Genomic DNA, 27,969 nt, shown 5'->3' on the forward strand with positions numbered 1-27,969 from the left:
TTTATTGTGAACATGTGATGAAAGGAATAAATGAGAAGCTCTGAAATTACTTAAAACATAAACGCTTTAATCTGATGTGATGTCTGAATGACTTTAAGACGAATGTAGCTCTCTCCTTCCAGCTAATCCACAAATACAAACATTTAACATCCAGACAACACAAAGCATTTGTCAAGTATAAATTTCCGGCTGAGTTTTCTACAACACTGCCACAAACTACATTCGTTTAACACAGAGACTAAGATTCCAGACCTGTACATTATTTCTGTTGCTAAGATTTCTGCACCTGTACATTAAACACATATAACTTTTTTCTTTACATTTTCATATTGGCAATTTATATTATATATATTATATTAGCTTAAGTAGCAGTGAACCCCCTCGCTGTTCTATTAAAGTCTTTTGGTTCCTCGTCTTTACCTTTCCGCCCAATCAGACCCATTTCAAAAACAGTTGAAATTTTCGTCACCGGCCTCGATGCCGCCTCTTTAAGCCTTTTAGCGTCAAACTTTGGACTAAAAAGCAGCACAGGCAGTCGGTGTGCAAATGAAGGGATCTCTTTCAGCTCGTCCTTTATCTCTTCTTCCTTCTCCTTCTCGCTTTTGTTTAACTCGATCTGGTGCATGATGTTCTCTTTAGTGGAAAACATTTGGAAGAGGACAGCATCCCACATCTTTGTTGCCTTGGGAGCGTCTTTAGTTTGGTTCTCGACCTGAGTGCCAGGTTTGTCGTCGGCCTTCTCGTCGGCCTTTTTCACCTCACTCTGGTCCTGCCCAGTGGCCTCCTTCTGAGAGCCTATCTCTGGAAATTTAGGCTCCTCCTGCTCCACCACCATGTGCTTCTTGAGTCGGGACCAACCGCTCACTTTAGATTTCACTCCCTTTGGCTTTTGTATGACTTTAAGAAGGGGCTCTGCTGCTGGGAAGGATTCGTCACCTTCCTTTTTCTCAGTTGCAGATTTAACTGCTGATTCTGCTTTCTTATCGTTTCCTTTGTCTTCACTTCCTGTTGACTCAGCAGCAGATGTCTTAACAGGCAGAGCAGGCGCTGCAGTGCTTGGCTTTGAGCCTTCTGCTTTAGTCTTGATGGCAGCTACAGGTTTCGCTTGCTCTTTTTGATCTGAGACCTCATTTTTTGTCTCAGTTCCTGATTTCTGCTGGGCAGGCTGCAATTTATCTTTGCCTAAAAGTTTTCTTACTGCCTTCAGAGGATCCTGTTTGTCACCTTTGGGCTGAGGATGTTTGGCTTCAGGAGTTTTTGCCTTTGGTTTGGCGACTTCTTGAACAGGTGTTTTCCCCTCCACTGTTGGAGGTTTAGCCTTTGGTGTTTCTTGAATCATCGTTTTTTCTTGTTTTGCTGCAACCTGACTGGATACCGTACTTGTTTCTTGTCTTAACGTTGTTCCTGAGGTGTCAGATGCTTGTGAAACAATAATAATAGGGACTGAGGGGGTGGCGGCAACCTTCTCGTCTCTCAGATGGGTTTTATCTACGTCTTTGGGGGTTTCTTTGACTTCAGAAACCTCTGCTGTAACTTGTGCCTTCACGGATGGTTCGTGGCTAGATGTTTTACATTCTGCTGATTCCTCTTTTGTAGCTTTAACCTCCTCTTCAGTTGGCGTCTTAAAACTGGAAATACCAAATGCTGGAGAGAAAGTTCTGATTCCGCCGTAAGCAGCATATTCAGCCGGTGTCAGTCCACGGTAGGCAGACTTAGATTTTTGAGCCACTTGGGTTGGGGTTTTAGGTCTCTGAAGGGCTACAGGTGATACACCAGAAGATGATGTCCCATATGTAGGTGTCTTTGGTCTTTTATAGCCAGGTGATGTGGTCATAAGTCGGGATGCCTCGTATGTTGGAGTTGTAGACCTCTGATAACCATAAGAAGTCACTGCTGGTGTTGTTGGCTCAGATGTAGACGTTTTAAGTGTTTGGGAGGCAGCTGGAGCAGTTGGGATCTTTTCTCTTGTCAGATCAGGCTCTGATTTTGACTTTGTAATACTTTGTTGGACTGGTTTAGCAGCAGGTGTCATGTCTGAATGAATGTCCCCATTCAGTATTGTTTCAGTAGGCTTAGGCTCAGTAATCTTCACACTTTGGGAAGCAGATGAACTGCTTGCAGCAGAAACTGTTTTGGGTGTCCTTGACCTCTCTGGCTCTACTGTGATTGGCGACACTGCAAACAAGAGAGGATTGGGTCTTGAGATTTCAAAGACGGGCGTTGTAGCCCGAGTCATATGGTATGCTGGGGTTTTAGGCCGTCCTGCTGAAGTTCTTAATGTTTGGAATTCATAAGTTGGTGTTTTAACTCTGATTTCAGATGTTGGGGTTGCTCGTTTGATTTCAGATTTTGGAGTAGCTCTTTTGATTTCAGATGTTGGGGTTGCTCTTTTTATTTCAGCTGTTGGGGTTGCTCTTTTGATTTCAGCTGTTGGAGTAGCTCTTTTGATTTCAGATGTTGGGGTTGCTCTTTTGATTTCAGCTGTTGGAGTAGCTCTTTTGATTTCAGATGTTGGGGTTGCTCTTTTTATTTCAGCTGTTGGGGTTGCTCTTTTGATTTCAGCTGTTGGGGTTGCTCTTTTTATTTCAGCTGTTGGAGTGGTTCTTTTGATTTCAGATGTAGGAGTTAGGCTTGTATTTATATCTGCTGTTGGTGTAGTGCCTCTTTTAGTTTCTGAAGTTGGTGTTTTTACCTGGGAATCTGTGCCCAATAAAGGAGGCTGAGCCGTCGGTGTCGTAGCTCTTCTGACCTCAGATGCTGGAGTCAAATCTTGTTTTGCTTCTGTTGGTGTTTTGCTTTGAGGTACTGTGCTGCCAATAGCAGTTAATCCCACTGAGTCATACACTGGTGGGGTCCTAGATGTCTCGTAGTACGATGTGCTCGCTGTGTACATCCTAATTTGAGGGACTTCAAACATCGGTTTGGGCGATCTTGAAGGTTCGGTTGCTTTGAATGTTGGACGTGGACTTTTGGATTTTACGAGCGGGCTCAACACAGTGAGAGGACGAATCAAAGCTTGACCCCCTGTTGCTGGATAAGGAGTCGGACCTGGACTTGTGGGTTTTGGCTGTGGGGTTGCTACAGCTGCAGCAGGTCTAAGACCGGCATGAGTTTCAGCAAATGTGCTTAAAGCTGGTTTTTTCACCTCAGCAGCTGGTACTGTTGCCTCAGTCACAGATAAAGCTGGCAGAGAGATGTTGGGTACCGCCAGCTGGACGATTGGCCCTGGAGCTGGTGAGACACCAGAAAGGTGGGCCGATGCAGAAAATGAAGAAACTGTGGTAACATGCTGCGAGTAAGAGTACGACGGGATTGCCACTGTCTGAGTTGAGAACCTTGCTGCTCTGCCATAAGCTGCACGCTGCGGGTAAGGGGACGCCACATGTTGATACAATGGCCTGACGGTGAACCGTGGAGGCTGCTGGCTGCTGTAGAGGTTGAACGGTGTCTCTGGAGTCCTGGGTGGTGTGGAGTGGTCACTGTGCTCGAGGTCAGGGCTTGCTTCGTTCACAGGGGAAAGGCTGGAGCGGAAAAGTGCGGCGGACTGCGATGCCTGAGTGGAGGCCTTTTTCTTGGCAGTTCTCTTGAGGAGTTTCTGAAGCCGAACGTTGTCCTTTCCAGGCTTGGGCAGCAGGGGTGGGGGGTACTGCTGGGAAAGCAGGCCCGGCTGGGTGACAGCATCGTAAGCGACAGCCATGAGCGCTTCAGCACCCTGTGGAGAAAAAATCAAAAACTGTCAGAAAAGGGAGATTCATACCGAGTCATGATAAAAGCATTTGTCAAGTTCGGGCCGAATTCTCTGAATAACCGAGACTAAAACTCTGGACCTGTTCATGATCTTTGTTGCCAAGATTTCTGCACCTGTACTACATATATTTTGCAGCGTTTTTTACATTTTTGTCTTTGCATGTCACATTAGACATAGTTTAAGTAGCAATGAGTCTACTTCTTGTTCAATTAAAGTCTTTTGGTTCTTCATCGTCAGTTTTTAATTAAGTGAAATTAATTTTGAATTTAGTTTCAAAAGGTTGTAAAATATTGACGCATCTTTGTGAGTTTTTTAAAATGAAATTGGTCTGGTTGTTGATTCTGATTCACATTAAAAACCCAGTGAAATGGACACTTTAACTTCCTAGATAACTATGAATCTTTAGTAGTAACTTCATCCTGAACAAGAAGGCAAAAAAAAAAAAATCCAACCAATAAAATCATCACAATTATTATAATCCTGCCTTCTCTTCTCATCCTATCAAATCAAACGGCCTGTCTGTCCTTAACTGATATCCCATTGGTTTATAGTAAACCAAAGGTTACAACAGGAAATGCATCAATACTCCATTTCATTAGATCTTTCAAAAGGCCTAAAAAGTCTAAAATCTAAGTTGATGCAACCTTTATGAACTCTGTTGTTAGTTCAACCACTTTATAATATCTGCATATTTAACATTTTCTTTTTGTGTCTTTTGCAGATTCATATCATGGTGATTACTGAGGAGGTGTCGTCTCTTCAGGTGGTTTCCACCTTGGTCTCACAAAAACATCTGCTGGCTACAAAGACGTCAAACAGAAGCTGCAGTTACTGACTCAATATTTCATTTATATCCAATAAATCACTTTTCTGACTCTCGGTTGGACAAGTACAAGCCAACAGCTCAAGCCCAAAAAATTGGATCATCAAATGTTTATATTTGTTCAATTTCCTCTTTCCTTTTGTATTTTCTGTTTCTATTATTATGTATATATCTGACTGTGAGCCTCAATGTTTCTGTATTCTTCTCCACTGCAGTGTTTAAGTGAATCATTCCCAATGTCTGGTTGATCCTTGTGTGATGGTGTGTAGGGAAACTTAAAAGTCTTTTGAATAGAAAAGGTTTACATTTTCCAATCATGTAGAATTAATGGATCACACTATGTTGTGTTGTGTTTGGCTAAAGAACAATCGGAAACAGTTGAGCTCGGGAGGGACATACTTTGTCAAAAACTGTAAAAGTTTTAAAGTTTATACAGATGATAAAAAATAACACTGAAAGTATGAAAACTGAGTTTATCATCTCTTGGCTCACTTGGTGCAGCCATGTACCCAAAATGACATTTATTTGGTATCTGTTACTTCTCAATAACCTTTTAGCATGCAGACACCTGATCTATACAATCAAACTCTATTTCCTGTGTGAGTTTTTATCGGCTCTGTCTCTGTACTACTGCAGACATTTTTCACCTTTGATATCCATTAACTGAGATTTCTGATTGTATGTGTTTATAACCCCTTTTCTTAAATAAATTAAAATAATTTTCTACCTTTTGGAGTGCCCTCCATTTTTATCTGATTTTTGTTTTTATTTATTGTTAAATTATCAAACTACTGCAGCTTAAGCACAACATATATCCTTTAACATCTGAAATGTGCACAAATGTTGTTGGTCCGTCCACTTTGGTCCGAAGCAAGATACCTCAAAAACTACTGGCTAAATGATGATTACTAATGATTTCTGTGACCCCTTGAACTTTCCTGTAGCGCCGACATAAGGCCAAAATTTACTTTTGCTACACAAGAAATATCAAAATGAAATTTCCTGATATTATTCCTGTTCCACAGAGGATGAACTCTTCTGATTTGAATGACCAGCCCGTTCTCATTCCCAGGGCATCAAATACCGATGTTTTGTCCCGCACCTCAGCGTCATATAAACACACACAAGGTACCCTTTAGCGTCTGTATTAGACGCACAGGGCTGCCAGAAAGCCTTCATGAAATCAGGTGACGTAATGTAAAGAGCGACAAAGTCCACTCAAAGAGGTGGTGGTGGGGTGGGTCAAACAAACCCAGGACTTTCACCCTGGCCAGGGTTCGTGTCCCGTGTGAAACCAAAGTTAACGTTGACTTTGAAGTTACGTTATATGTCGTTAAGCTTTTTTTCATTTGACTTCCTACTGCCTGACCAAGTGGTTTTTCCCCTAAACCTAACCCCACTTTTAAGCGACGTTACATCGTCTCCTACTAACGCCAAAAGGCACCTTGTGCGTGTTTATACGACACAGAGGGGCGTGACAAAACGTCTGTATTTGACGCCCTGGGAATGAGAACGTGTTGGAATGACTCTACGACCTTTTCTCCAGTGCCACCTGCAGGACAAACCTTGTATTTTAGTTCCAATACAGGTAAAACTTTAAGAATAGCAAACATTTTTATTTATTAAGCAGAATGTGAAGGGCTAAAATAGCTCAACAAGTTGAGAAGGGAAAATATTAAGATCGTCTAAAGGAGATTTTTAATGTTATATGTGTTACTGAGTAAAAATCCTTTGGAACTAACACACAAGACGATGATGCTGAAATTTAATAAAAGTAATAACTTTATAATCTGTTTTTGAAATGCTATATAAATAAAGTGCTTTGCATAAGATGTTAAAACCAAGAGTTTATAGATCAGAGTATAAAGTATAAAGATTTAAATAAATGAAATTTCACAAATGAAATTTAAAAAACAAACTAATGCTGTAGAAGTACAGAATAAAAACAAATTAAGAAAATGCTAATATAAAATTATGTATTTTTTAGCATAGATTTTAAGTCTGATGGAAAGTTTTCATCAGCCCCAAGAAGTCTGTGAAATTTTCTCCTACAAAGGAGCCTGTAATCTGTAAACTGAGGTGTAAACATAAAAATTTGGAATTTGGGTTTAAGAGGTTTTCATGCAGTTAAAAATACATGTGTCCTAAACTCCACACACACAGATGTATTAAGGATGACTCATCATGTTTGCGTGAGTGCTGTTTATATAAGCCAGCGATCAATGCTGCAGGAGAATCGAGCTGAACTCTTCCTGGATGATGTTACTGCCTCACAGCTGATCGTGGAAGCTTTTACTTGGCCTAATTTTAGTTTGAAGGCAGAGAGGAGGCCAGCCAATCACCTGCTTTTCTTTTTTAGGACCCCTGGCTTTTTACAGGCTGCATCACTTTCCCAAAAACAACAAATCAGAGAGCTGCGGTGCAGATCAGATGGAGCCTCTTTCCGTATAGCACAACTAAAGGTCGGCAGTTACGATCGAGCCCCATAGAAGCTACAATTTTCATTACACACAAATAAAAAAATGAACAAAGAACATACTGATGATTTAGCTATTGTTTGAAAATGATTCATCCCCTGGGGAGCTGGAATATGATTAGAAAATTTCAAGGCAATCTGCATGTTTTTATTTGACGTTTCTTGTGTACAAGTGGAGATGATGGTGCTAGAGGAAAGGGTAGGAGGTAAAAAAAAAAATCATTAGGATTCATCCTCTGGGGACCATGAACATCCACAGAAGATTTCATGAAAATCTGGCCAGGTTGGTTGCTGATATTTCTTGCATTCAAGAGAAAATTTTGTCCTGATGGTGGCGCTAGAAGAAAGGTCAAAATCAGCAGAATTCATAAATATCCAGAGTTAATATAATGGAAATCTGGCTAGTATTTGGTGAGATATCTCTATCCTCGCCATCCTTTGCCTGAAATTCCTAAACGTTAGATATTACCTTGTGCTTGTGTTGAGTTAATTGTTTTACAAGTAATATTTGATCTCCCATCAGTCGCGTCAGGATCCTCTCACATATACCACATAAATACACACATATAGATGTTTTTTATATATCTGCTGAAGGGTGAAAGTGAATGCAGAGCATCTGACCTCATGACATCACAGCCCAACAACACTGGGTAAGGCTTCAGAAATATATTGTCACTGAGAATACCCAATCACAAGGAGAGGACAAGAATTTAACATAAAAGGATGGATAAATGAGTTTGGAGAAATTTGGTTGAACTGTCTTTTCTTCTGCAGGGGGGGGGGGTTATTTCTAACCCCTCAAAAAGGTTCTTTCTTTAAAAATAACACTGCACAATGTAACATTAGTGCAATCAATTTGAACTTAAGAGTCAGATAAGTTTATAATAAGACTATCCAGAAGGTTTGCTTTGCAAATGAAGGATCCCTGACATCATGCAGTCTGTACAAAAACAAGAGTTTAATATCCTCAGTTTACTGTGTGTCACTTCAGTGAAATGTAGGCCAGAGCTAGTTGTGTTTTAACCCCCTTCACCACCACCACCACCACCCCCCACCTCACTCCCTGAACCTGCTGCCTGCCTGACACATGAGAGCTCACTCCTCCTTTTAAGGCTCTAGTAGGTTCGGTATTTGGAGCGCCTTCAGGATGCAAGTTCAAAAGAGGAAAGGGTAATAATAGCTGTGTAATAAAAACCAAGCTGGTCCACAATAGCCTCCTTAAGTAAATGAATCCACCCCAAAAAGTCATTTACCTCCATTGAAGTTATGAGGCTTCACACACAAACACAGCAAACAGTGAGTTTAGATGGATAAAGAAGGAACATACCAGGTAAAAACTTGTTGCTGATGTTCAAAGCGCTCCAGGCAGGTTCCCCTTGACAGAGCAGGAGAGAACAGTGATTCAGGTTTAATGTAAAATATCAAACTTAACTTTATTCCCCACAATTACACAACAGGAATATTACAACTCAAGGTTAAAATGTGATCATTATTCAATCATGCCTCATTGCAGCCAGGACAGATAAATGGCAGGAGTGTGTTTTGAAGCCACAGTAGAAACAGTGCGAGGCTAACTCTTAGCTCAGCCCTGCTGGTGCTTTAATGTTGCACTGAGGACAAGGAAAAAACACCCTGAGCTCTCCAAACACATGTCTGATCTGTGGCTGCAGAGGTGGGGGGTTCTGCATTCGACAGCAGCTGCCTCCCTAACACTGCTAACAGCTTTCCTGCGCACTATCTGGAGAATAAAAGGTGTAAATATGGTGTGTTTACCTGTGCGACTGCAGCTCGGGGGGCGGCCGGCCGGTTGCTGCCTGCTTGTCCCAGCCCAGAGTGTCAGAGCAGCAGGTTCATGTTGAGCCCAACTCGACCCCCCTTCCTACAAATGGAAGGAACAGACGCCATGGCAGTCCAAAAATAAATCCTGAGCCCTGTGAGCTGCTCAGAGTGACAGCAGCGTCGTCGTGACAGCAGAGAGAGGTGAGGCGAGACGCAGCACGGACAGGCCACAGGACCTTAGGTTTCACCACCTCAGGGCTCTAAAAGTGGGGTCCGAGGGCCACCCAGGGGTCCTTCAAGGATGTACTAGGTCCGGCAGGGGGCTCATCAGTGTGCTCAGAAAAATTATTCACATAATTTCACGATTTGAATTCTATAGAAAAAGGGGTTCGTGGAATTAGGGGTTTTTGAGGGGGTTCTAAGCACCCTCACAGGTGGGTTGTAAACACTCTGGAGAGGTTTTAGAGTTGCTTGGTGGGAATACAGGGGTTCATGACGGTGGTTAGGGGTCCTTCAAGGAGTTCCAAGGATATTTGAGTGGGTTCTAAGCGGTTTTGGTGGTGCTCTTAGGGTCTCAGGGAAGTTCCAGAGGGAGCGGCAGGCATCGCTGATGTGATCCTAAAGGTCCCAGAGGGGTTCTGAGTGTTGCAAGGGTTCCAATGCCACGTTCACGTCCGATGGGATGGAGAGTTAGGAGAAGAGTCGGCCGTGTGAGGATTAAAATACTGTGCACTGACAATATACCACCGTATCAATTAAATTGGGGTTTAATTACATTGAACAGCGGCCTTTGGCATAAAAGTCCAAGTCGTAATTACAACTGGGAAAATATATCCAACTTGGCACACTTACACAACTGTAATTAAACCCAAATTTAATTGTTATGGTGTTATGTTGGCAATGCACAGTAATCCTCACATGACCAACTCTGTCATCATACAACCACGTGAACACTGGCAAATCGTTAAAATTTGATTATATTTCCCATCTCTACCATCCATCCTATATGACCTGAACACAGCATTAGGCTCCTTGGGGTATTCTTGCAGTTTTTGCAAGTCTCCATGGGTTCTAGGGTTCCTTAAGGGAGTTTAAGGGGTTCTCATAAACTGATTTCTCACTAGAAACCTCCCTATCTGAACTGAGTCTATGACACCCAGGGATCCAAGATCCAGGAATCTTTGTAAGGGCGTCGGGGGATTACAGGGGTTCTTAAGGGGGGGGATCCAGGAGTGTCCTTATGGGGTTTTTAGGTTGCGGTTCCATGAGTCCTTGAGAAAGTTCCAGGGCATCCTTAAGGGGGAATATGTGACCCTTGAAAGAGGAAACTTAGGGTGCTGGTAGTTGTACATTGTACAACATTGTATTGATATATTGAGGAGGTTCCTGGATTCTTTGAACAGGCCCAAAGAGTCCTTTTGTTCTTTAGGTCCTTGTAGGGGGGTATGTGGTCCCTGAGATGTTCCAGCACTCCTACAGAGGGTTTTAGGGATCTTTCATGGGGTTATGAAGATCTTTGGGTGTTCCTAATGGTCCTTTATTTATGAAGGTCCCAAGAGTCCTTTAGATGGTTTGTGGGTTTTTGTGTGATTCAGGAGAGCTTTCGAGAGGGCCCTTGAGTGAGTTCCAGGTCTCCTCAAGAGGATTTTAGGGGTCATTAATGGGGTTAAAATGGTGTCACAGCAGGTTCTAATGGTTTGTGATGGCATGACAGTCTTGGACAGGATGGTCCTTAATGGGGATCCAATAATATTTCCGGAGGTGTAAGGAATACCTTGTGCAGTAAGTACATTTAATTTGACTGTATATGTAGACAGCTCAGTTCAACTGTAAACCACCAACAACAAAATCAAACAGGAGGTCCTTGGCCTGAGGTTTGTCTATTTGTGTTTCTGTAACATGAAAACATTTGACACTCCCACATGGAGGTGACCAAGAGTCACTGTTCTTTATTCTGTCATTGTAGCACCCCCTGGAGGAAATTAGAAGATCATGAAGGACCCCTGAGACGGTTGAGACTGACACCCATGTCACAGATCCAGCTTATAAATCAAGCTGAGGAGTTTGCTGAATGATTCATGCTGCAGCTTGTTTAGACTTACAGCTAAACTGAAAGACATTAGTAACAGATCAAACTGATTGTGCAGAGGATTTATACGAGATTAGGTAATTGATTCACATATTTATATAGAAATTCACACTGGAAATACAAGCCTACACTCACTATCACTCATTTTCTGTCAGATAATTAAATGCTGCCCATCCAATACAATGTGACTTATAAAAAGACTAATACTAAATCTTCAATGTGGCATCGCAGTTGTCATCTAATGTTATTTTTGCATGTTTTTAGGACCTGCATAGGCTGAAACTGTCTGAGGTACATCCAGTGATTTCTGATGGCACTACTTTTGCCCTTCTGGTTGATTCTTGCAAACCAGGGAGTCATAGAACACAAGACCCCGAGCAAAAGATGGATCAACATGTAGGATTCACAGCTTGGGTAGACAAATTATTCAGGTTCTTGTCTTTCTGTGACCATGCTGTACATTATGTTTATGTGTCTCAGACTTCTTTAAGAGGTTCAGGAACACCACCTGCCTCGCTTCCCTGACGTCCAGCTCTCTTCTCACTCTCAGATTAAATTTGCTTGCCTAATGCAGCTGCCCCAGAATAGCAACCTGGGGGCGTCTTGGCTGCCCCCTTCTCCAAACTTGAGCGTCCCTCCTTAGCACTCAACCCTTCCATCTCCTTATTGAGTGCCTGCGGTGGGAGGGGGGGGCCGAAGTCGTGGACCCTGCCCCACGCAGGCCCGGCCTCGCCTCCAGGCCGACTCCTCGGCCAATGGGGAGGCCGAGCGGATCGTGTGTCACTATAACAGAAGGACATAATCAGCGCGGTAAGTTTGCAGAACCTTACAGCCTGTCTCGGCCAGCAGGGAGCTCACTTCTTTCAGCTTTTCTGAGGTAAGGAAGAGGGGAGGGCGTGAGAGTGTGAGTGGTAGAGAGGGAGCTCAAGCGCAAAGTCCCCAAACATCACCCAAACTGAGGACAGCTGAGTCCACATGTGTTAAAAATCACTGCCACGACTAGTAGAGGCTGCTGCCGAGGTCAGGGGTGAGACGGGAGCGGTCAGATAGTGGATCACAGAGGAAACAGGCCTCCTATTGAAGCCCAGAGAGTGTGATGCTTTTGTGTTTGAGTTCAGTGGCACTGAAATCTAGTTTTTAGTTGGTGTTTGATTGCAGCTGTGTGCCTGAGAAACTGACAAGCAGTGGTTTTCTTCTTGTATCTCTGTATCTCCAGAATGAGCTGAGAAATGAGGTTATTCTTTGGAGTTTGTAAAACCTTTAGCTGAGTTTAAAATATGAAACTCTCAGAGGTTTAAAGGTTCTTGCAGGACATGTGCTGTTATCTTAAAGGACTTTGTTGTTGTTTTTGTGCCCGTTTGGTCTGAGTCCAGTGACCCAGCGGAGGTTCATACCTGAGGGATTTACAGATGGCTTAAAGCCTTTGAAGCATCTTTCCGCTTCAGGAGACAGAAGATGAAAGTAATGAGTTATGTAACATCAGCGGCGCCGAATCGTGTTGTTATTTTTGATATTTTAAGTCAGGGACATTGCTCTAACTTTTTTTGGATTGCAGGTTTTCTTGGCTTATAGGTTTAATTCCTATTTCAAATGTAGTTGTTGCTGTCAATTAGTGAAGCTGTGAATTGGTGTGGCATGTGTGTACATTAAAACGCACATAGCTTGAGGATAAACACTTTAACATCTTGAACAGGAGCCAAGAACCTCCAGACTGGATGTAAAGGAATCATCTAAATTTGCACTGTTTTATCCTGACTACCAATATCACATCATGGTGTAAGCACTTTGAAAACAAATTTGTTTGGAATTTATAAGGATAACAGAACACGTAGAAGGAATCCAGGCATTAGACCTCTAACCTTCACGGCTCCCTTTCGGGGTTTATTTTAATTCTTGAGCAAAGTCAGCAGGGAGCCTCAGGAAGATGATTGAAGGAACCATGTGAGAGCGAGACAGCCAGATAAGGAGATGAAGGTGGAATTATGGAGTGGTGGTCCAACGGAACCCAATCTTCAACACTGGGTCCACTGAAACCGGATCTGGGACCCGTGCAGCTGTCTGTAGGAAATAGTTGTGATGTCGGGACGCCTTCATGGTGGCCTCACGCTAATGAGGCTAATGCCAAAATAATCCGACATCTAATCACTGATAGATTAAATTATGAATACACTCAGGTCATGCGTGTTTATCATTGCAGGGTTTGATCAGATACTTTTACAACTGAATTCCAACAGGATCGTATGCTGAGAATGATTTTAGATTTGACAGAATTTGCTAGAAGCTGTTTCTAAAGATAAAAAGTCTTTAACACCTAGGATGCCAAATGGATGCAGAGTGATAGAGTGATGGGAGAGAGCAGGTTGACCTTTACCATGAATCCAGGATGAATCATTTTTTTCTTCCAACCGCAACATTAATCTCTTCTCTCAGCAGTTGAAAACTGACCATTCACGTAAATCTATGTTTGGCTCCCCTTCTCACTTATCATCAGAGAAGCAGATTCAGGACTGAGGCTCGAATTTCACTCCAAAGTCTAACGCTAATTATACACCGAAGATGTTTGGATCTGACAAATTTTGGGAATGTTTGAAATACAAGATCCCCGTAAAACATTTCTAATGATGAGGAACTAAACCTTTCAAAATTAATCTACATAAAGTCATTTTTAGTTTTTAGGGCGGTGGTGAAATATGTGTAAGCAAGCAGATGGGGTTTGGTCAGGGTGGGGCCCGCAGCAGATATTTAAGACATCTGCAACTTAATCCTGAGCTATAAATACAGCAGGCCGCTCAGTCGCTCCTTGCAGACAGACTTTAAGTTTCTCTCTTCTCTCTTGCCTCCAGGTTGCAAAGTCCACTGTCACCATGTCTGACACTGAGGAAGTGTAAGTCAACTCACATTTTCATTCACAAATTAAAAACGTTTTGGTGAGTAGTTTGACAAAATAATCTTAACTCAATGTCAGTTTACTGGCGTTTTGCTTGTCAGAGAGATTTCAACCGCATGTTAACGTCGATCTCTATGTTCTATGCAGTTGAAAGCTCTGGAAGAAGCTACTAAGCGGACTTTATGAGTTAAGATTATTTTGTTAAACTCCTGTATCCATGGTCGAACATGTATTTTCCCGAAATTTTGATGATTAGCTTTAACTCTAAATCAGAATTTCTTTCCCTTCTGTCTTGCAGTGGGGTCGAGGGTAAGTAGAACCATTTTCCCTTTTTTTTTTTTTAATAAAATCCCCAAAATTAGGTCCAGGTACAGTCCGGAGTTCCATGCTAAATCCCAGGATTATTTCTGAATCTTGCCTAACTGATTTTCCATCCCTGTAGAGAGTTATTTGCACTGGACAAATTCGTACATTCTCAGGTTTGGCTTGACTCCTCCAGATTCAAGTTGTGCAACAATGCTCTCTCTTTTTTTAAGAAAATCTGTACACATTTTATCCTCTCGCTGTAACATGGTTGCAGGCACCAATTCTGGCACCAGGACAGTGTCAAATATGCTGTGTGAAATCAAAATCTAAACTTATAAAATCGAAATTGCACAAGCCTGCACTGACCTGTTGGCAACAAGTCCTGCAGCTCTGCATGACCATCTGCAGCTGAACAGTCCTCCTAAGCCGAACACTCTTTCAGAGAAAAGGAACAGTGACATTCGTGAAGTTTAATGCCACTTTGAAGTCCCGCCTGTGAGGTCTGATCAGCCCAGGAGGACTGTGTTGTGTATGCTTAGCATGGATCCCCAGTGTACCCACATTTTGTATTCTGTCAAAAATGGGTACAAATGGGATCTTTTGATAATGTTCTTCTGCTCCTTTCTTTCTCGGACGGACGTGAAGAATACGATGGTAAGACGCAGACTCCGGATAAGTCTCATGTCACTGATACTAATTTGTCAGTCACTTTTGAAAGCGTGTGTTCTTACTTCCCCATGTACTTTTTGTGGCATGCTGGTTAACACTAACGCTATCTGAGATAAATGAATAGACACAGGTTTAAAAAAAAGTAGATTCGCGTCAGGACAGAATTTGTCTCTTTTTGTCTCCGACCTCACCGAGCGGCGGTGCAGGTATTTTCAGGAATCAATCACATTTCATCCATCAATGACTGACCATCAATGACTGACCTTTTCCCTCCTGTAACTGCTTGCTGTCTCACCTGCTTTAGCGCCATCTGGTGGCAGTTTCCCCAAACTGCCCCGTCATGAACCTCCTCATACCTCACATTTCTCCTTTCATCTACTCACCACGACCACCTCTTTCCCTTTTCCCTCTCCTGCTTCCATTAACCCTCTCACCGCCCTTCCTCTCCCCTGGTGACTCGCTGCATGTTGTGTAGCTGTAGAAGAGGAGGTAGTAGAGGAAGTAGAGGTGGCCCCTGAGGCGGCCCCTGAGCCAGAGCCAGAACCAGAGCCAGAGCCAGAGCCAGAACCAGTGGTAGAACCAGAGCCAGAACCAGAACCAGAGCCTGAGCCTGAGCCTGAGCTTGAAGGTATGTGGCATGGAGGGGGGAAGGGGGTATTCTATCATCCTTTCCCAGGCAACAGGTGCGCTCCATGGGCTACAGCCAGCCAGACAGACCCCACTAATCCTGATCCCCACACATGTTCACCATGTCAGCTAATGCTAACGCTACCTTCCTTTCACCTCTGGAAAAAGTCCACATGGCCCATTTATGCAGCACTCAAAGGGCCCAAGTTGGGATGTGAAGACTTTTTATATATGAGTAAACATATGCTGAGATGATCTTACCCAAAGCACTTTACAGTTACTGTGACTAATATCTGAAGGCCGATATCTATGCACTGCTCATGCTTTAGGCTGATATAAAGAGCCAAAGTCTTGCACCACATCTGGGTTAGCTTCTGCTCCGTTAGCTTTCCATTTCATTCCAAGTTTGTAAAAATGAATTAATTCCTTCATTCATTCATTAAACATTCTTTGACATGGGGGATTTCTGTCAAAACTCTGAGGTAAATTTGCATCTACAACTTTTGTGGGCAGTAAAAACTTAAACACCAAACTTACGTCTCCGACTAGGTAGATACATCTGTCCGATGAACACGTTAGCATACAGTACGAAACAGTAAGTATATTAGAGGCTGTTAGTATCCTACAGTATAAATCCTTTTAGAAATCCAAAGTTTTTATAATTTTCATTCTGGGAATTGTAGATTCACAACTTCTGAAAATAAAAATGTCAGTTGTCAAAGCTTCCTGGCTAATGTAACTTACTTTATATGTCAAGTAAACAAATTAAGTTTACTTCACAAATTTACAAGAAAATAAACTTTTTGTCAATTTTACAAGTCATTGAGGAAACCTTCAGGAAACCTGCAAATACACACGGAGAGTGCTTGTTAATTAGCGGCTTAGCCTACCATACTGGATGCTAAAATGTTAGCGGTGGGAGTGGAAAAAGATATCTACAGCAAACACAGGGAATATTTTATGAAGAGATTATTTGAGGGCTTAAATTCTAAAAAAGGCTTCTTTTGTCAGTCTAACCCTACTTATACCACTGTACCACATGTACTCTAATAAGTACTTGTATTTGGCGTACATGGGTGCTTTTTCATTATTTTGACATCTGATGAAGGTAAACATCAGATTAAATACATACTATATCTTGAGCTGCTTCTTTTACGGGAATAACGTTTACTGCTAAGCATGAAAATAAACGTTTCCATTCAATAAAAAGAAGAGAAAAAGATGGTGTCTCAGATTTCATCTTTTTCAAATTTTGCCTAATGGATATCACTGTGCCATCTTATATTATGCTAACACGCTGGTGGGAAAGTCCTCCAAGTTGCATTCACGTGCTATTTTGTTGTAAAATGAAATTCCAGAAAGAAACTGTCCTTTTGATTTAATGCCATTTAACTGAGGATTTATGATTAATGATTTAACACCAAACCCAAAGCTATGAAAAGCTTGACATGTATTGCTAAACAAACTGTGATTTTCTGCCATGTTGATGAAGTTAAAAAACTATACATGTGTACCTAAATCTGCCCTGACTTTCCAACTTCTACATTTTACTTTGATATTTCTGAAATGTCCAACGGCATGTGAATGCAGGGTTAAATGTTAACCGTACTTTGAGCTGCTTGAAGGTCAAACTGTGGCTTCTGCAAACCAAGACTTTATTTGGCCGATCGTAAATTCTCAAATACTGGCCTATATTTCCCTTTATTTGAAATGATATTACAGACAGGCTTTTATTTAAAAACATCATATTTTAGTGAGCAGCCTCCCTGTGTTTCCCAATCGCTTCCAATTAGCCGTTAAGCTAAGATGAAACAGCAACAGGCGTTAGAGTACAGGTAATTCCACGTGCCCTAAGCGTTTTATTCCCACCTTTATAAGCAACTAGCCTCTATTTGTTCATGCTGGCCGTTAATATTTTAGACTCAACTATTATTTGAGAATTTATCGTAATAGAAAATTCCTCTTCATCTTTGAGTGAGTTACTAGAGGTGCTGAAGCTGCAGCAGATTGACTGTCTGCCATAGTTTGTTTAGTTTCACTGTGTTCAGCTGACTGGATGAACAGTTTGCTGCTCTCTGTGCACCGGCTAACGCTGTTGTCTGTTCTGCTTTTGTTTTGGATGCTTGCTGCATGCAGAGGCCGTTGAAGAGGAAGGTATGTTGATTTAAAAACTTCTGACGAATATGAAATCTGTCATTCTGGTTTTGGAAGGACCACAGTGTCCAGGTCTGACGTCTGTACTCGGAGGAACGCCTGCAGTTCACAAAATGTCTGTCCAAATTTTATCTGTCTGTCAAAATCCAGGAGCGCTGAGAGTTTGAGGTCCAAATTCTGAAAAAATGCTCATTGAACGGGTTTGGAGAAAAATTAAAACTGCTAGTGGAGGAAAAAGGGTGAAAGAATATGAAATGCTAACACGTGCTTCACTGCGCAGCAACCCCACCGTTACACTCTTGCTATGTACCTCGTCATCTGCATGGCATGGAGCCGCCAGCATCTGGGTTAAAAGAAAAGAAAGAAGTGGGGGAAATGACTTTGTCTTGCTTGTGTAAAAATGATTTTGGGGTCAAGCCAAAAACAACATGGCACATATTGTGGCACAAAAAGCAATAAACTGAGGCTTTTTTTTAAGAAAAAATTATGTCAATTTTAAAACACTGTTAACAATTCACATTTACTGTAACTGAACTCACAGCAAGATGGTTCTCTGATATTCACAAAGCTTCTGTTCAAAACAGTTTTGTTTTGTAATATGTGATGTTTTCATTAGTTTGCTCTTACAGTATTTACCCGTTGTTCTAACCCTAACTTAAACGTTGATAAACAAGGCTACAATTAGAATTTTTAACCTTAATCTAATGTGTTATATAGAGCCCAAACCATACAGTTTCATCCTTGTAATGCCTGAGAGAAGTGAAATAATCTGCTTCGTTTCTAACCCGATGACATGTACTTGTTCCCTCTTCATTTCCTAACCTGCAGAGGAGAAGCCAAAGTTCAAGTAAGTCTCCTTCTCACGTAATCTGACTTCAAATGATTTCTGTAGACATTTCGAGCTGAGCCATGAGGCTGAAAAGAGAGAATAAAAGCATTAAAAAAACAACATTATAATCAGCGCCAGTGCACTTAAGACCAAAACACTCTCTCCTAGGCCCAGCGCTCCAAAGATCCCCGATGGTGAGAAAGTGGACTTTGATGTAAGCAGACCTGAAGTGACGACATGAAGGATTTCTGTTGATGTTGAGTGTTTCTGTTTGGCTGAGCGTTGTTTTCTGTACTCCTGGCCTGCAGGACATCCAGAAGAAACGTCAGAACAAGGACCTGGTCGAGCTGCAGGGTCTGATCGATGCTCACTTTGAGTGCAGGAAGAAGGAGGAGGAGGAGCTGATCGCTCTCAAGGACAGGATTGTGAGTTTTCAGCCAGAGCCAATGAATCACACTGAGGGAGAAAACACCTGTAAACCCCATTAAGCTTTTCATACAGATACTGGTAACTGAATTTACTCTGTGCTCATCATTCTGTCCCCACATTATTGAAATGAACAAATACATTTGAGGGATCACCAGATGATTAAAGGAAAAGAAACATTTCCTTTAAATGAAACTGTGAAAAGTAAACTTCACTCTTCGGTTGAACTTCCCACAAATCACGTCTACAATACGGCCATAACCTGTGCCGAGGGATCACGAAGGCTGGGATTAACCACTTAATTCAAGGTTTATTTCAGCAGCCTGTCCCTTAAAGCGGCTATAACCGATATTCTACGCTAACAACGTATCAAATAACAAAAGTAGTCTCTCGTGGCGATGAACGTCCAGAGAATCATCAGCTGAATCTGCAGCTCCCCTCGGCTTTACGGAGCTTTACAGTGAGTTTCAGCTCAGTGTTTATCTGTCTGACCCACAACTTCACTGTCCTGGTTCCCTCTCGGCTCTCAGAGCGTCGTTTTCAGAGAAAAAGCTGTGAAAAGCCGCTGAACACCAGCTGCAAACAGCAGACAGACGCAGTCAGAGAGCAGCCGGTGAACGTAGCGGAGCATCTAGCAGCTAAAGAGCCAGATGTTTCCCTCAGCAGCTGCTGGAGACCAAACACAGAGCTGACAGAGAGAAGACCGGACTGACGTCCATCAGGAGACACAAACACGCCTCCTGATGAACGATCATGTCGCTCCGTAGCTGCTGGATGTGGAAATGAGCAACTGTTTGCTAACAAGTTCACCATATCAACTTAAAAGGTGATGACATGTCAATATTGTGTTCACAGCTTGTTTCCTGCCCCCAAGTGGTCAAAGAGTTCAGTTCTACTTCAGCTGCACAATAATGCTGTGGTATGAAATGAAGTGATTTAAGGGACCCTCAGTTTATATTAAGAGATGTGTTTAAGGATTAAGAAATGAGGACAGTATCCTTAAAAGTAAAGTTTCACTTTTTGGGAAATGATGTGCTTTCTTGCAGAGAGATATATGGGAAGACTGATACCACTCTCATGTCTGTACGCCTGATATGAAGCAGCTGGTTAGCTTAGCTTAGCACAAAGACTGGAAACAGGGGGAAACGGCTAGCCTGGCTCTGTGCTAAGGCAACAAAATCCCCCTACCATCACAAGTAAAGCTCTTTAATCGATACGTTATGTCTCGTTTGTGCAATCTGTACAAAAACCCAAGTGTAAAAACAACAATTCGATGTTTCAGGTAATAAAACCAGTCTTTATGCTAAGCTAAGTTAGCCAGCTGCTGGCTCTAGCTTCATATTTAGCGTAGAAACACGAGAGTGGTCTCAACCTTCTCGTCTGGTGTGGGTGAAATTGCGTTGAATCGTGTAGAATAAAGCGCGTGACGCTGTGTTTGCTGCTGTGCTGCAGGAGAAGCGTCGTGCCGAGAGGGCTGAGCAGCAGAGGGTCCGCGCTGAGAAGGAGAAGGAGCGCCAGATCAGACGTGAGGTTCGTGCTTTCATCTTTATTCATTATTTCAGTTCATTAGGAGCTCTTCTTTAACCACTAAAATGTGACGTATCTTAAATCAGATGTTTAATTTTATTTCTCACTGTTCAGGAGCTAAGAAAAAGAGTCTTGTTCTCTCGGTTTTTAAATTGTGATTTAATTTTGGATAGAGGAGTGTGTCATCCTTGACAGTTAAAAATAAAGTTTTAAGATTCAGTTTGCAGTGATAATTTTTTTGGGTCCTTTTTTTTCTCCATCTGTATTTCTGTATCTACACTTTGTACACCCCGAATACATACTGCAATTCATGGTTTCATTCTTTTTATTCTCATATTTCTAATTAACACGTTACAAAATTGTAATTTTAAAATATAATTTAATGAAAATTTTTTGTCAGTCTGCGTTTTATCAAACGTTTCCGTTCCGTATTAATGTTCCTGTGTTACTTTGAGCACTGGAGAATGAATGGTGGATCTGACGCGGAGGTCTCACTCTGATTTGTTTGCGTGAACCAGGAGGAGAGGCGGCAGAGGGAGGAGATTGACGCCAAGAAGAAGGCGGATGAAGAGGCCAAGAAGAAGTCGGCTCTGTCCAGCATGGGCTCCAACTACAGCAGCCACCTGCAGAGGGTCAGTACACACACCTGATGCTGTCAACAGTAGGAGTGTCTTGTTATCTGGATAGCAGTGGTGTAAAGTAATTAAGTAAATTTAGTAATACATTTACGTACAATTTTAAGTATTTCAAGTTTATGTTACTTTGTACTTCAACTCCACACTACATTTCAGGTGGTAAATATTGTACTTTTTACTCCACTACATTTATCTGACAGCTATAGTTTCTAGCCGCTTTGCAGGATTTCAAAAATCTATAATGATCCTATGAAACAGAATGCATTGTTACAGAGTAAATTAAGCCACCTGACAGTAAATAAAATGAGTAAAATTAGCTCTATCTCCTTCGCGACAATATTTAAATACTGCTTGCATGTTAATGCATCAATAATAATAATCCAACAGTATAACATATAAAAATGTAGCACTGACAGAGCCCATTTGGGTGTGGAATTAGTACTTTTACTTTTATACTTTAAGTACATTTTGCTGATAATACCTTTATTTAGTTTGGAATGCAGGGCTTTTAGTAGTAACAGAGTATTTTTAAATCGTGGTATTGCTACGTTTACTTAAGTGAAATATCTGAATACTGCTGGATGGCTGTTAACCTGCATCTGTACAACGACGCCGAACAGGCCGACCAGAAGAGAGGAGGAAAGAAAGAGACTGAGAGAGAGAAGAAGAAGAAGATCCTGGCCGCCAGACGCAAGCAGCTGAACATCGACCATCTGAACGAAGACAAGCTGAAGTACGACCCAACACTTGACTCTCACGGCTCTCACACACACACACACACACACACCTAAACATTTCTCAGCATTCACATTTCTGTCTTGTCAGGGTGAAAGAAGACTCTTAAAACCATAATTTAGAGCATCAGGACACTAAAACTCTCCACTCAGATCAGCCTGATGATATATTTTAACTTGAAACCGTCAGCCGTCGTGTTTGAAAGGAGTTTTTTCTCAACTTATGTTGACTTGTGTGTTCTTGTGTTTCCTGCAGGGATAAGATCAACGAGCTGCATGAATGGATGACCCAGCTGGAGTCTGAGAAGTTCGACCACATGGAGAGACTGAAGAGGCAGAAGTACGAGGTGAGATCCTGCCCCCGTCACTCACAATCAGCGATCAATAACTTTGTTTACTCACTTTGCTTACTATTTGTTATTGTTGCCAGAGCTTCGAAACCTGAGGTTAAGATCCCACACTGGGTCACCTGACAGAGATTTCTATGCCTGATAGATTGAGTTTGTTTCTGTTATGTCTTATATATAGATTTGTTGTTAAAAGATAAAGACAGGTTTAAAATATATAAACAAAGTCGTGCGTTAGAAAAGGTTGAGAAACTCTGGCGAACAGAATGAGGAAAATACCTTCATTTAGTGTGAATACAAACAACTATAAACACTTTATTTTAATAATACCAGGTTCAGCTGCTGATGAACTTCCCCATTACAGATATTTAGTGAAACATAATGTCATGTTATGACATGAAAACAGCAGCTCATCGAGTGCAAATGATGCATTTTAATTTAAGTTTTTATATTTCACTACTTTTGATGTTGTGATTTTTAAATTCTTCAGTAAATCTGCCATGGACTGTGTGTTTACTGTATTTTGATTTTAAATGTTTTCTTTGAGTCATTTTGGCTCGATTTACTGGATATAAAATTAAGGGGGAATTGTGACTTATAGCGGTTCATTGACTTATTATTTAAGCCTAAAGGTCATCGAGCAAAATCAGATGCTGTTTTTATGGATGATTAAAAGCCTTTTTGAGAAAGTATATAACAATGCAGATAGAGCTGAACTCAATGCTGTTTTGGTACAAATTGAAATGTCAAGGTCAGTTACAGAAAGTTTATATTACATTTATGGTTATAATTTGTAATTTTTGTATTTATTTATTCTTTAATCAGATAGTTCCTGATAATCATGATTTTGAAATCATGTATTTTATTTAGAAATCGTTCTTGAACTGCTGCCTGTGTTATACAACATTTAACATTTTTTGACAAATTTGGTTTCTTTTGCTAAATTTAAAAAAACGTTTTTGTAGAAAAACATTTCTCAAAATAAGGTACACTGCTCTGGTATCTGTCCTGAAAGTCAGTGCAGATAACAGTTAACATATTTACCCACAGGTTTGTCCTCGGTATGTACTCTCAGACTTCTACACATTTAAAACTAGCGTTCAATATTAAACCACCCATAACATCACAGTAAACCCTGTACAGTAAATTACACAGACGTTTGTGGCTAAAAACTACAAATCAGCACTTTTCTCAAACTGCACCAGCTACATGTTGTTGCTGCTGCTGGTGTCCTGAGGTGACCGTCCAGCTGAGCGTACCTCCGGGTTTGAACCCTCGATGTGCTCTTTGATTCCCTCCAGGTTACAACCCTGCGTAAGAGAGTTGAGGAGCTCAGTAAATTGTGAGTAGAGCTGAGCAGGGTGTTTGCCTGCTGGCTTTAAGCTAGCTGCATGTTAGCATGAAGGAAGGACAGAGGACCAGAGCGTCCCCCGCTGGCCCGAGAGAGGAGACGACACACCACGGGGGAAAAAACCGAAGGAGAGAACTGAAGAGTTTGTTTCCAAAAGTGACGTCTGCTTACTGAACATCCACCATGGACAAGTTCAGGATTCAGCTGTGAAGCTAGCCAGAGAGTTCAATTTTATTGTTTTAGAAGGCACCACAGCTTTTATTTTGTAGGTCATTTAATTCATTATTCAGACTCAACAGGGTTAAAGCCAAATATGAGTCAGTTATATTCTAACTATTCTCACACAGTGAAAAATATATCATTCTCACAGTATTTCATTAATTAGGCTTGAGAAACAAAGATGTTTCTCTTAATAAAAACGGTTCCGTTATAATGAGATTCGTCGTGATGAGATACTTATAACGACAAAAATATCAGAATATTTCGTCCTACGATGGCAGTTCTGAGCTGCCGTACGAAAGTTAAACAAACTTAACTTGAATGAATGTAAAGACTCACAATACTGGATACTCGTTGGACTTTTGATATGAGACAGTTACAAGTTACCTTGCATCCGTTCCAGTGGTTTAATGGTAACGATCATTTGATCAGCTATGTCATTTTGGAATCAAACTCTTCAGTTTTAAGCAGATAAATCATCTAAAGTGGATGTAAAGGTGGTGTTGGGTGACTGAGCTCCTCCACATCCTGTCCCGGTCTGGATGTTAGTTTTAGCATCCCAGAGCTTCGGTCAGGTGTGTGAGCGAGCGGCCGAACAGGTAAGTCAGAGCCTGTAGAGGCTTCAGAGCCGAGCTGAAGCAGAATCTCTCTAAGCTGTCCGCGTTTTGTTTTTGGGAAACCAAAACGGGCGTCTGAACGCAACACTGATCAGATTATTATGATCAGCAAGTGTTTGATCAGGAAGTTACACCGTGTTTCTTCCTCTGTGGTTTCTTCTGTGTCAGGAGATCAACATACGTCCCTGATGAATATGAAATAATGTCTCTTTCGGGACACTCTTCCATTACAGAAACAAGAGTTATAGTTCAAATCAAATAAAAGTGAATACAGAGGAAACACTGATCACGTGCATGAGCCCGTCTTGGTTTCCCATGATGCCTCAGCCTGCAGCTTTCAGCCCACGGAGCCCGTTGAGGACAGCAGAGGGAAGTCCTTCTCCTCGGAGGTAAACGTGTCCTGGTGTGTGTTAAAGCTGCTGCTGTGTCGTTTTGCAGGTGCTCACGTACAGGAACCGCATTGATGAGTTGCAGAAGCAGTAAGTACTGTCATTGCTGTGTTAACTGACAACTGTTGTCTGCGTGAACCCTTCCCTTAGCCAGACATAACTGTCATGACCATTCAGGACAGTTTATGTCAGTTTATGGCAGAAAACTGTTGCTTAGTAGGGCTAGACGATGGGCCTACATCAGGTCAGTGTTTTCCCTTTAATATAAGTTGGATATAGGCAAGGCAGTGTTTTTCATGATGAAGAAGATTTACAGCTTCAGTCCAAAAACCTGTTTTGCTCTGAAGTTTTAAAGTACGTTAAAAAAAAATAGCAGCCCAGATCTGAACTTTTAACGTTTCCATTCCTAAATCTCAGGATGAGGACTTCTTTCAGATACTTTTCTAACAGTTTTTGTGGCAATTTGTTGAGCCAGAAAAGCCATAAACACATCAAATCCTGACTAACATCACCAGTGAGTGTTCAGGCCCAAATCCAGGCCCGACACCGGCCTGTCTGGAAAACTGTCTGGAAGTCAGCATCGAGGTAGAGGACCGGCCTCTACCCACCTCACAGGTCATACATGTTGTGTCACGTGTTTGTCCAAAGAGACACGGCAGCAGCAGTTTGTCATCGCGACTGTGATGCCATGAGCTAACATGGAACTATAACTATTTGGAAATATTATATTCCTTCAGCAGGTTGAAATTTTAGTCATTAGAAAGTTAAAACAAACATTTTACTTTTTGTTTATTTTGAAGAAAAGCTAATACCATTTTGAAAATTTAGCAGGCTAGCAAACCAGCTAATATAGCTGCAGGCTAATATGGTTAGATGGATCAAGAAAAGTCAGCTAGACTAACTAGCTAGTTAGAAAACTTAACATGACTAAACTGAATTGTTTACAGCTAATAGTAGGGTCTGTCTTTAACCTCTTGTGCTTTTCTCTTTCCTGAAAAACTGGTTATTTGTGTCTGACTCAAATAAAATGCCAATCTGCTGTGGATGTTAGTTATTCAAAAGAGCAAGCTGCTGCTTTCGTCCGTCTTTACGGAGGCCGTGCAACTGGTTTGCTAAATCAGGCAAAGACTTTAATGCGTTAGCTTGGTTTAGCGAACTGTGCGCATAGCTTCCTACAGCAGTTTGTTTTCTACATGGCCCCTGGTGGGCTCCGTATTTATTTGTTTCTGTGTTGCGTCTCTGATGTCCGAAACAGTCTGTGTGTTATTTATCGTATGTTCCATTTCATTATAAATGCAAACATACAGGTATCATCCGGTGTCAGTGTGTGAGGAGTGTTCCCTGGTGTCCTCTGAAAAAGGATGAATAAACCTTTCAGCTGTTATACTGGTCAGCGTAATGCATGATAGCAGCAACACACAAACTGACTTTTAAAATTGATAAATATATACGTTGTTTTTCTTATCCGGCGAGGTTGCACCAGCCTCACAGAGCTGTCTTCAGCAAATACAGGAACCAAAAGGAAGATACTCACAGACACACCAACAGCCATTATATAATGTTAAAAAAGTACAAGTGTGACAGAGAATGGTGCATCCTTTTTCAGTGTGAAGGTCAGCGTCCTTCCCGTCATACCTCATTGTGTGTGACAGCCGTTACAGTAACTGTAAAGGTATTCGCATTAGTTAACTGTTGGACTCAGTAATGATTCGGTCTGCGCAGGTAAGTGCTGCATGAGTTTGGGACTTCTGTTTGAACAAGGACTTCATGTCAACAGAGACGTCTGACGCCGGAAATGTTGCATTTTTGCAATTTTGCATGTGGCGCAAGATCCCTTTGACAATTGTATGTATGCAAAACAGAAGTTGTTTTAGGGTTTGAGCGGGAGTTTGTTTCATGATCACAAAAAAGCATTATTTATTTAGTTTGGCTTAGTATTTTGTGATCTAGACAGTTTTTTCTCTCTAATCAAGCAGCCTCAGTTTATCACAAAACATGAAAGCATTCCCTCCGTTCTTCCGTTCCTTGTGAGCTATATTTTGTTCTTTCAAATAAAACACATTTTCATCCTTCAGTTACTTTAAATTAAATTGATTGTGTCAGGGAACTGCTAATAATTTGGGAAAGAGGACTAAAACAGTCATTAGCTACGTTAGCTACCCGAACAATCAGATAAATATACAAACAACGACAAACAGGACGGACAGCTGAAGAATTTGAATGCTTATAGTCATCAGATTGCACTTTGGCAAAAAAATATGTGAACAGGAAGTAGAATTAGTTGTAGTGTAGGCTGCTTTCCGTGTTGATTAGCATTTAGCAAAAGTCTGCGATAAAAGCACACTAACCAAGTTTTAACCCCTCGAACTCAGTGGTGTTTAAGTTTAGGGTTTATTTTTGGCGTCTTTTAAAAAAAGTATATTATCTGAAGGGATTTCGGGTGACGTGCTGGCAGCTAATCGACTGCTTACAAGATGAGGCAAAATATCCACCACCATTTTCATGTGTAGTTTAAATGTTGCCAGATCCAAAAAAAAAAACACTTTTCTATTGCTTGGCTACTGCTGGAGCCTTTGAGCAAGGCACCGGACCCTGATAGTCTAGCTGTTCTGTAGAAAACTCTGAAGGGTGAATTTGTGTGAAGCTGAAACTCAGCTTTTAAAGCCGTCAACTGTCTCTTTTTGAACAAAGGTTTAAAAATTGTTAAATACATCCCAGAGTTCTGACATGTTTCCCCTTTTTTTGTGTGTGTTGCGTATTACAGCAGCAAGAAGGGAGCCGCCGCCCGCCGCAGAAAGTAGATCGGCGCGCCCCGCCGCTGCTCAGAAACCAAACTGCGATCGTCTCGGACTCACGCCTGATGAAACAACGCACACTGTGGCGAAGGTCGTAGCTCAGAAGCAGCCAGTAACGCTGAGGTTTACTTTGCAGTTATCAACCCCTGTCCTGATACATGCAACCAGGAGCCTTTAGCTGCTGTTCAATAGGAATAAAAACGTGTTCGCCATCACGCTTCCTCGCCCTCCACTGTTTGGTTCTCAGTATTTTTGTAAATAAAGTTTGACTCTTCAAGCCATGTCTGTAGATCTGTTGTTATTCAGAAATCAATAAAGTTCAGTGTTTTTAGCCGTGTAATTTTAAAGTCGTTCTGTGTTTTCTAAGTGCAGAGTTGAATTTAACTTTTAAAGACGTAGTCAGCAGGATGTGGAGGCTCTGCATCTTCACCACCGGCCAAGTGATTACCACAAAGTGTTAAAATGCCTTCATTTTATCCAAATGCTGTCAACAGTATGGTTTATTTTTTACATTGTTGGATCAAGGAATGATTCAGTGCAGG

General features: G+C 41.6%; 3 protein-coding genes across 13 annotated transcripts in view; 2 read left to right on the forward strand and 1 right to left on the reverse strand.

Annotated features, from left to right (window-relative positions):
• Positions 1–5,297, forward strand: part of lsp1a (lymphocyte specific protein 1 a) — a 41,833-nt gene extending 36,536 nt beyond the window's left edge. For both annotated transcript variants that reach the window (XM_044193596.1, XM_044193597.1), the window contains exon 13: positions 4,470–5,297. In XM_044193596.1, the coding sequence (XP_044049531.1) occupies positions 4,470–4,492 (23 nt within the window). In that variant the 3' untranslated portion in view covers positions 4,493–5,297. The remainder of the gene's footprint in view (positions 1–4,469) is intronic.
• Positions 47–8,973, reverse strand: prr33 (proline rich 33). Of its 2 annotated transcripts, XM_044193592.1 has the most exons (4): positions 8,821–8,973; positions 8,375–8,422; positions 2,509–3,712; positions 47–2,373 (listed from the first exon to the last, which is right to left on the reverse strand). In XM_044193592.1, exons 3-4 carry the CDS (start codon positions 3,695–3,697, stop codon positions 362–364), a joined length of 3,201 nt encoding a protein of 1,066 aa, XP_044049527.1. In that variant the 5' UTR covers positions 3,698–3,712; positions 8,375–8,422; positions 8,821–8,973; the 3' UTR covers positions 47–361. The 2 variants fall into 2 exon arrangements, with proteins under 2 accessions (XP_044049527.1, XP_044049526.1); XM_044193591.1 differs by having other exon boundaries at positions 47–3,712; positions 8,821–8,972.
• A 2,708-nt stretch (positions 8,974–11,681) lies between these two features.
• tnnt3a (troponin T type 3a (skeletal, fast)) lies at positions 11,682–27,708 on the forward strand. Of its 9 annotated transcripts, none has more exons than XM_044193456.1 (15): positions 11,682–11,792; positions 13,759–13,799; positions 14,101–14,111; positions 14,754–14,762; positions 15,253–15,405; positions 17,541–17,558; positions 18,387–18,405; positions 18,556–18,601; positions 18,696–18,812; positions 20,266–20,343; positions 20,859–20,972; positions 21,596–21,708; positions 21,966–22,056; positions 24,682–24,722; positions 27,397–27,708. In XM_044193456.1, the coding sequence occupies exons 2-15, from the start codon at positions 13,780–13,782 to the stop codon at positions 27,431–27,433; spliced, it is 867 nt and encodes a 288-aa protein (XP_044049391.1). In that variant the 5' UTR covers positions 11,682–11,792; positions 13,759–13,779; the 3' UTR covers positions 27,434–27,708. The 9 variants fall into 9 exon arrangements, with proteins under 9 accessions (XP_044049391.1, XP_044049389.1, XP_044049393.1 ...); XM_044193454.1 differs by lacking the exon at positions 24,682–24,722 and adding an exon at positions 23,358–23,398 and having other exon boundaries at positions 11,684–11,792; XM_044193458.1 differs by lacking the exons at positions 17,541–17,558; positions 24,682–24,722 and adding an exon at positions 23,358–23,398 and having other exon boundaries at positions 11,684–11,792.
• The last annotated feature ends 261 nt before the right edge of the window (positions 27,709–27,969 follow it).

This window comes from Siniperca chuatsi, linkage group LG4 (assembly GCF_020085105.1).
Source record: "Siniperca chuatsi isolate FFG_IHB_CAS linkage group LG4, ASM2008510v1, whole genome shotgun sequence".
Taxonomy (NCBI): domain Eukaryota; kingdom Metazoa; phylum Chordata; class Actinopteri; order Centrarchiformes; family Sinipercidae; genus Siniperca; species Siniperca chuatsi.

Bases quoted from the DNA above. Each gene is read 5' to 3' on its own strand.
- tnnt3a (XM_044193456.1), top strand. From the start codon at position 13,780: ATGTCTGACACTGAGGAAGT. The intron at 20,344-20,858 runs GTTCGTGCTTTC...TGCGTGAACCAG, and splicing joins AGCGCCAGATCAGACGTGAG to GAGGAGAGGCGGCAGAGGGA. The intron at 21,709-21,965 runs GTACGACCCAAC...TGTTTCCTGCAG, and splicing joins CTGAACGAAGACAAGCTGAA to GGATAAGATCAACGAGCTGC.
- prr33 (XM_044193591.1), bottom strand. From the start codon at position 3,697: ATGGCTGTCGCTTACGATGCTGTCACCCAGCCGGGCCTGCTTTCCCAG.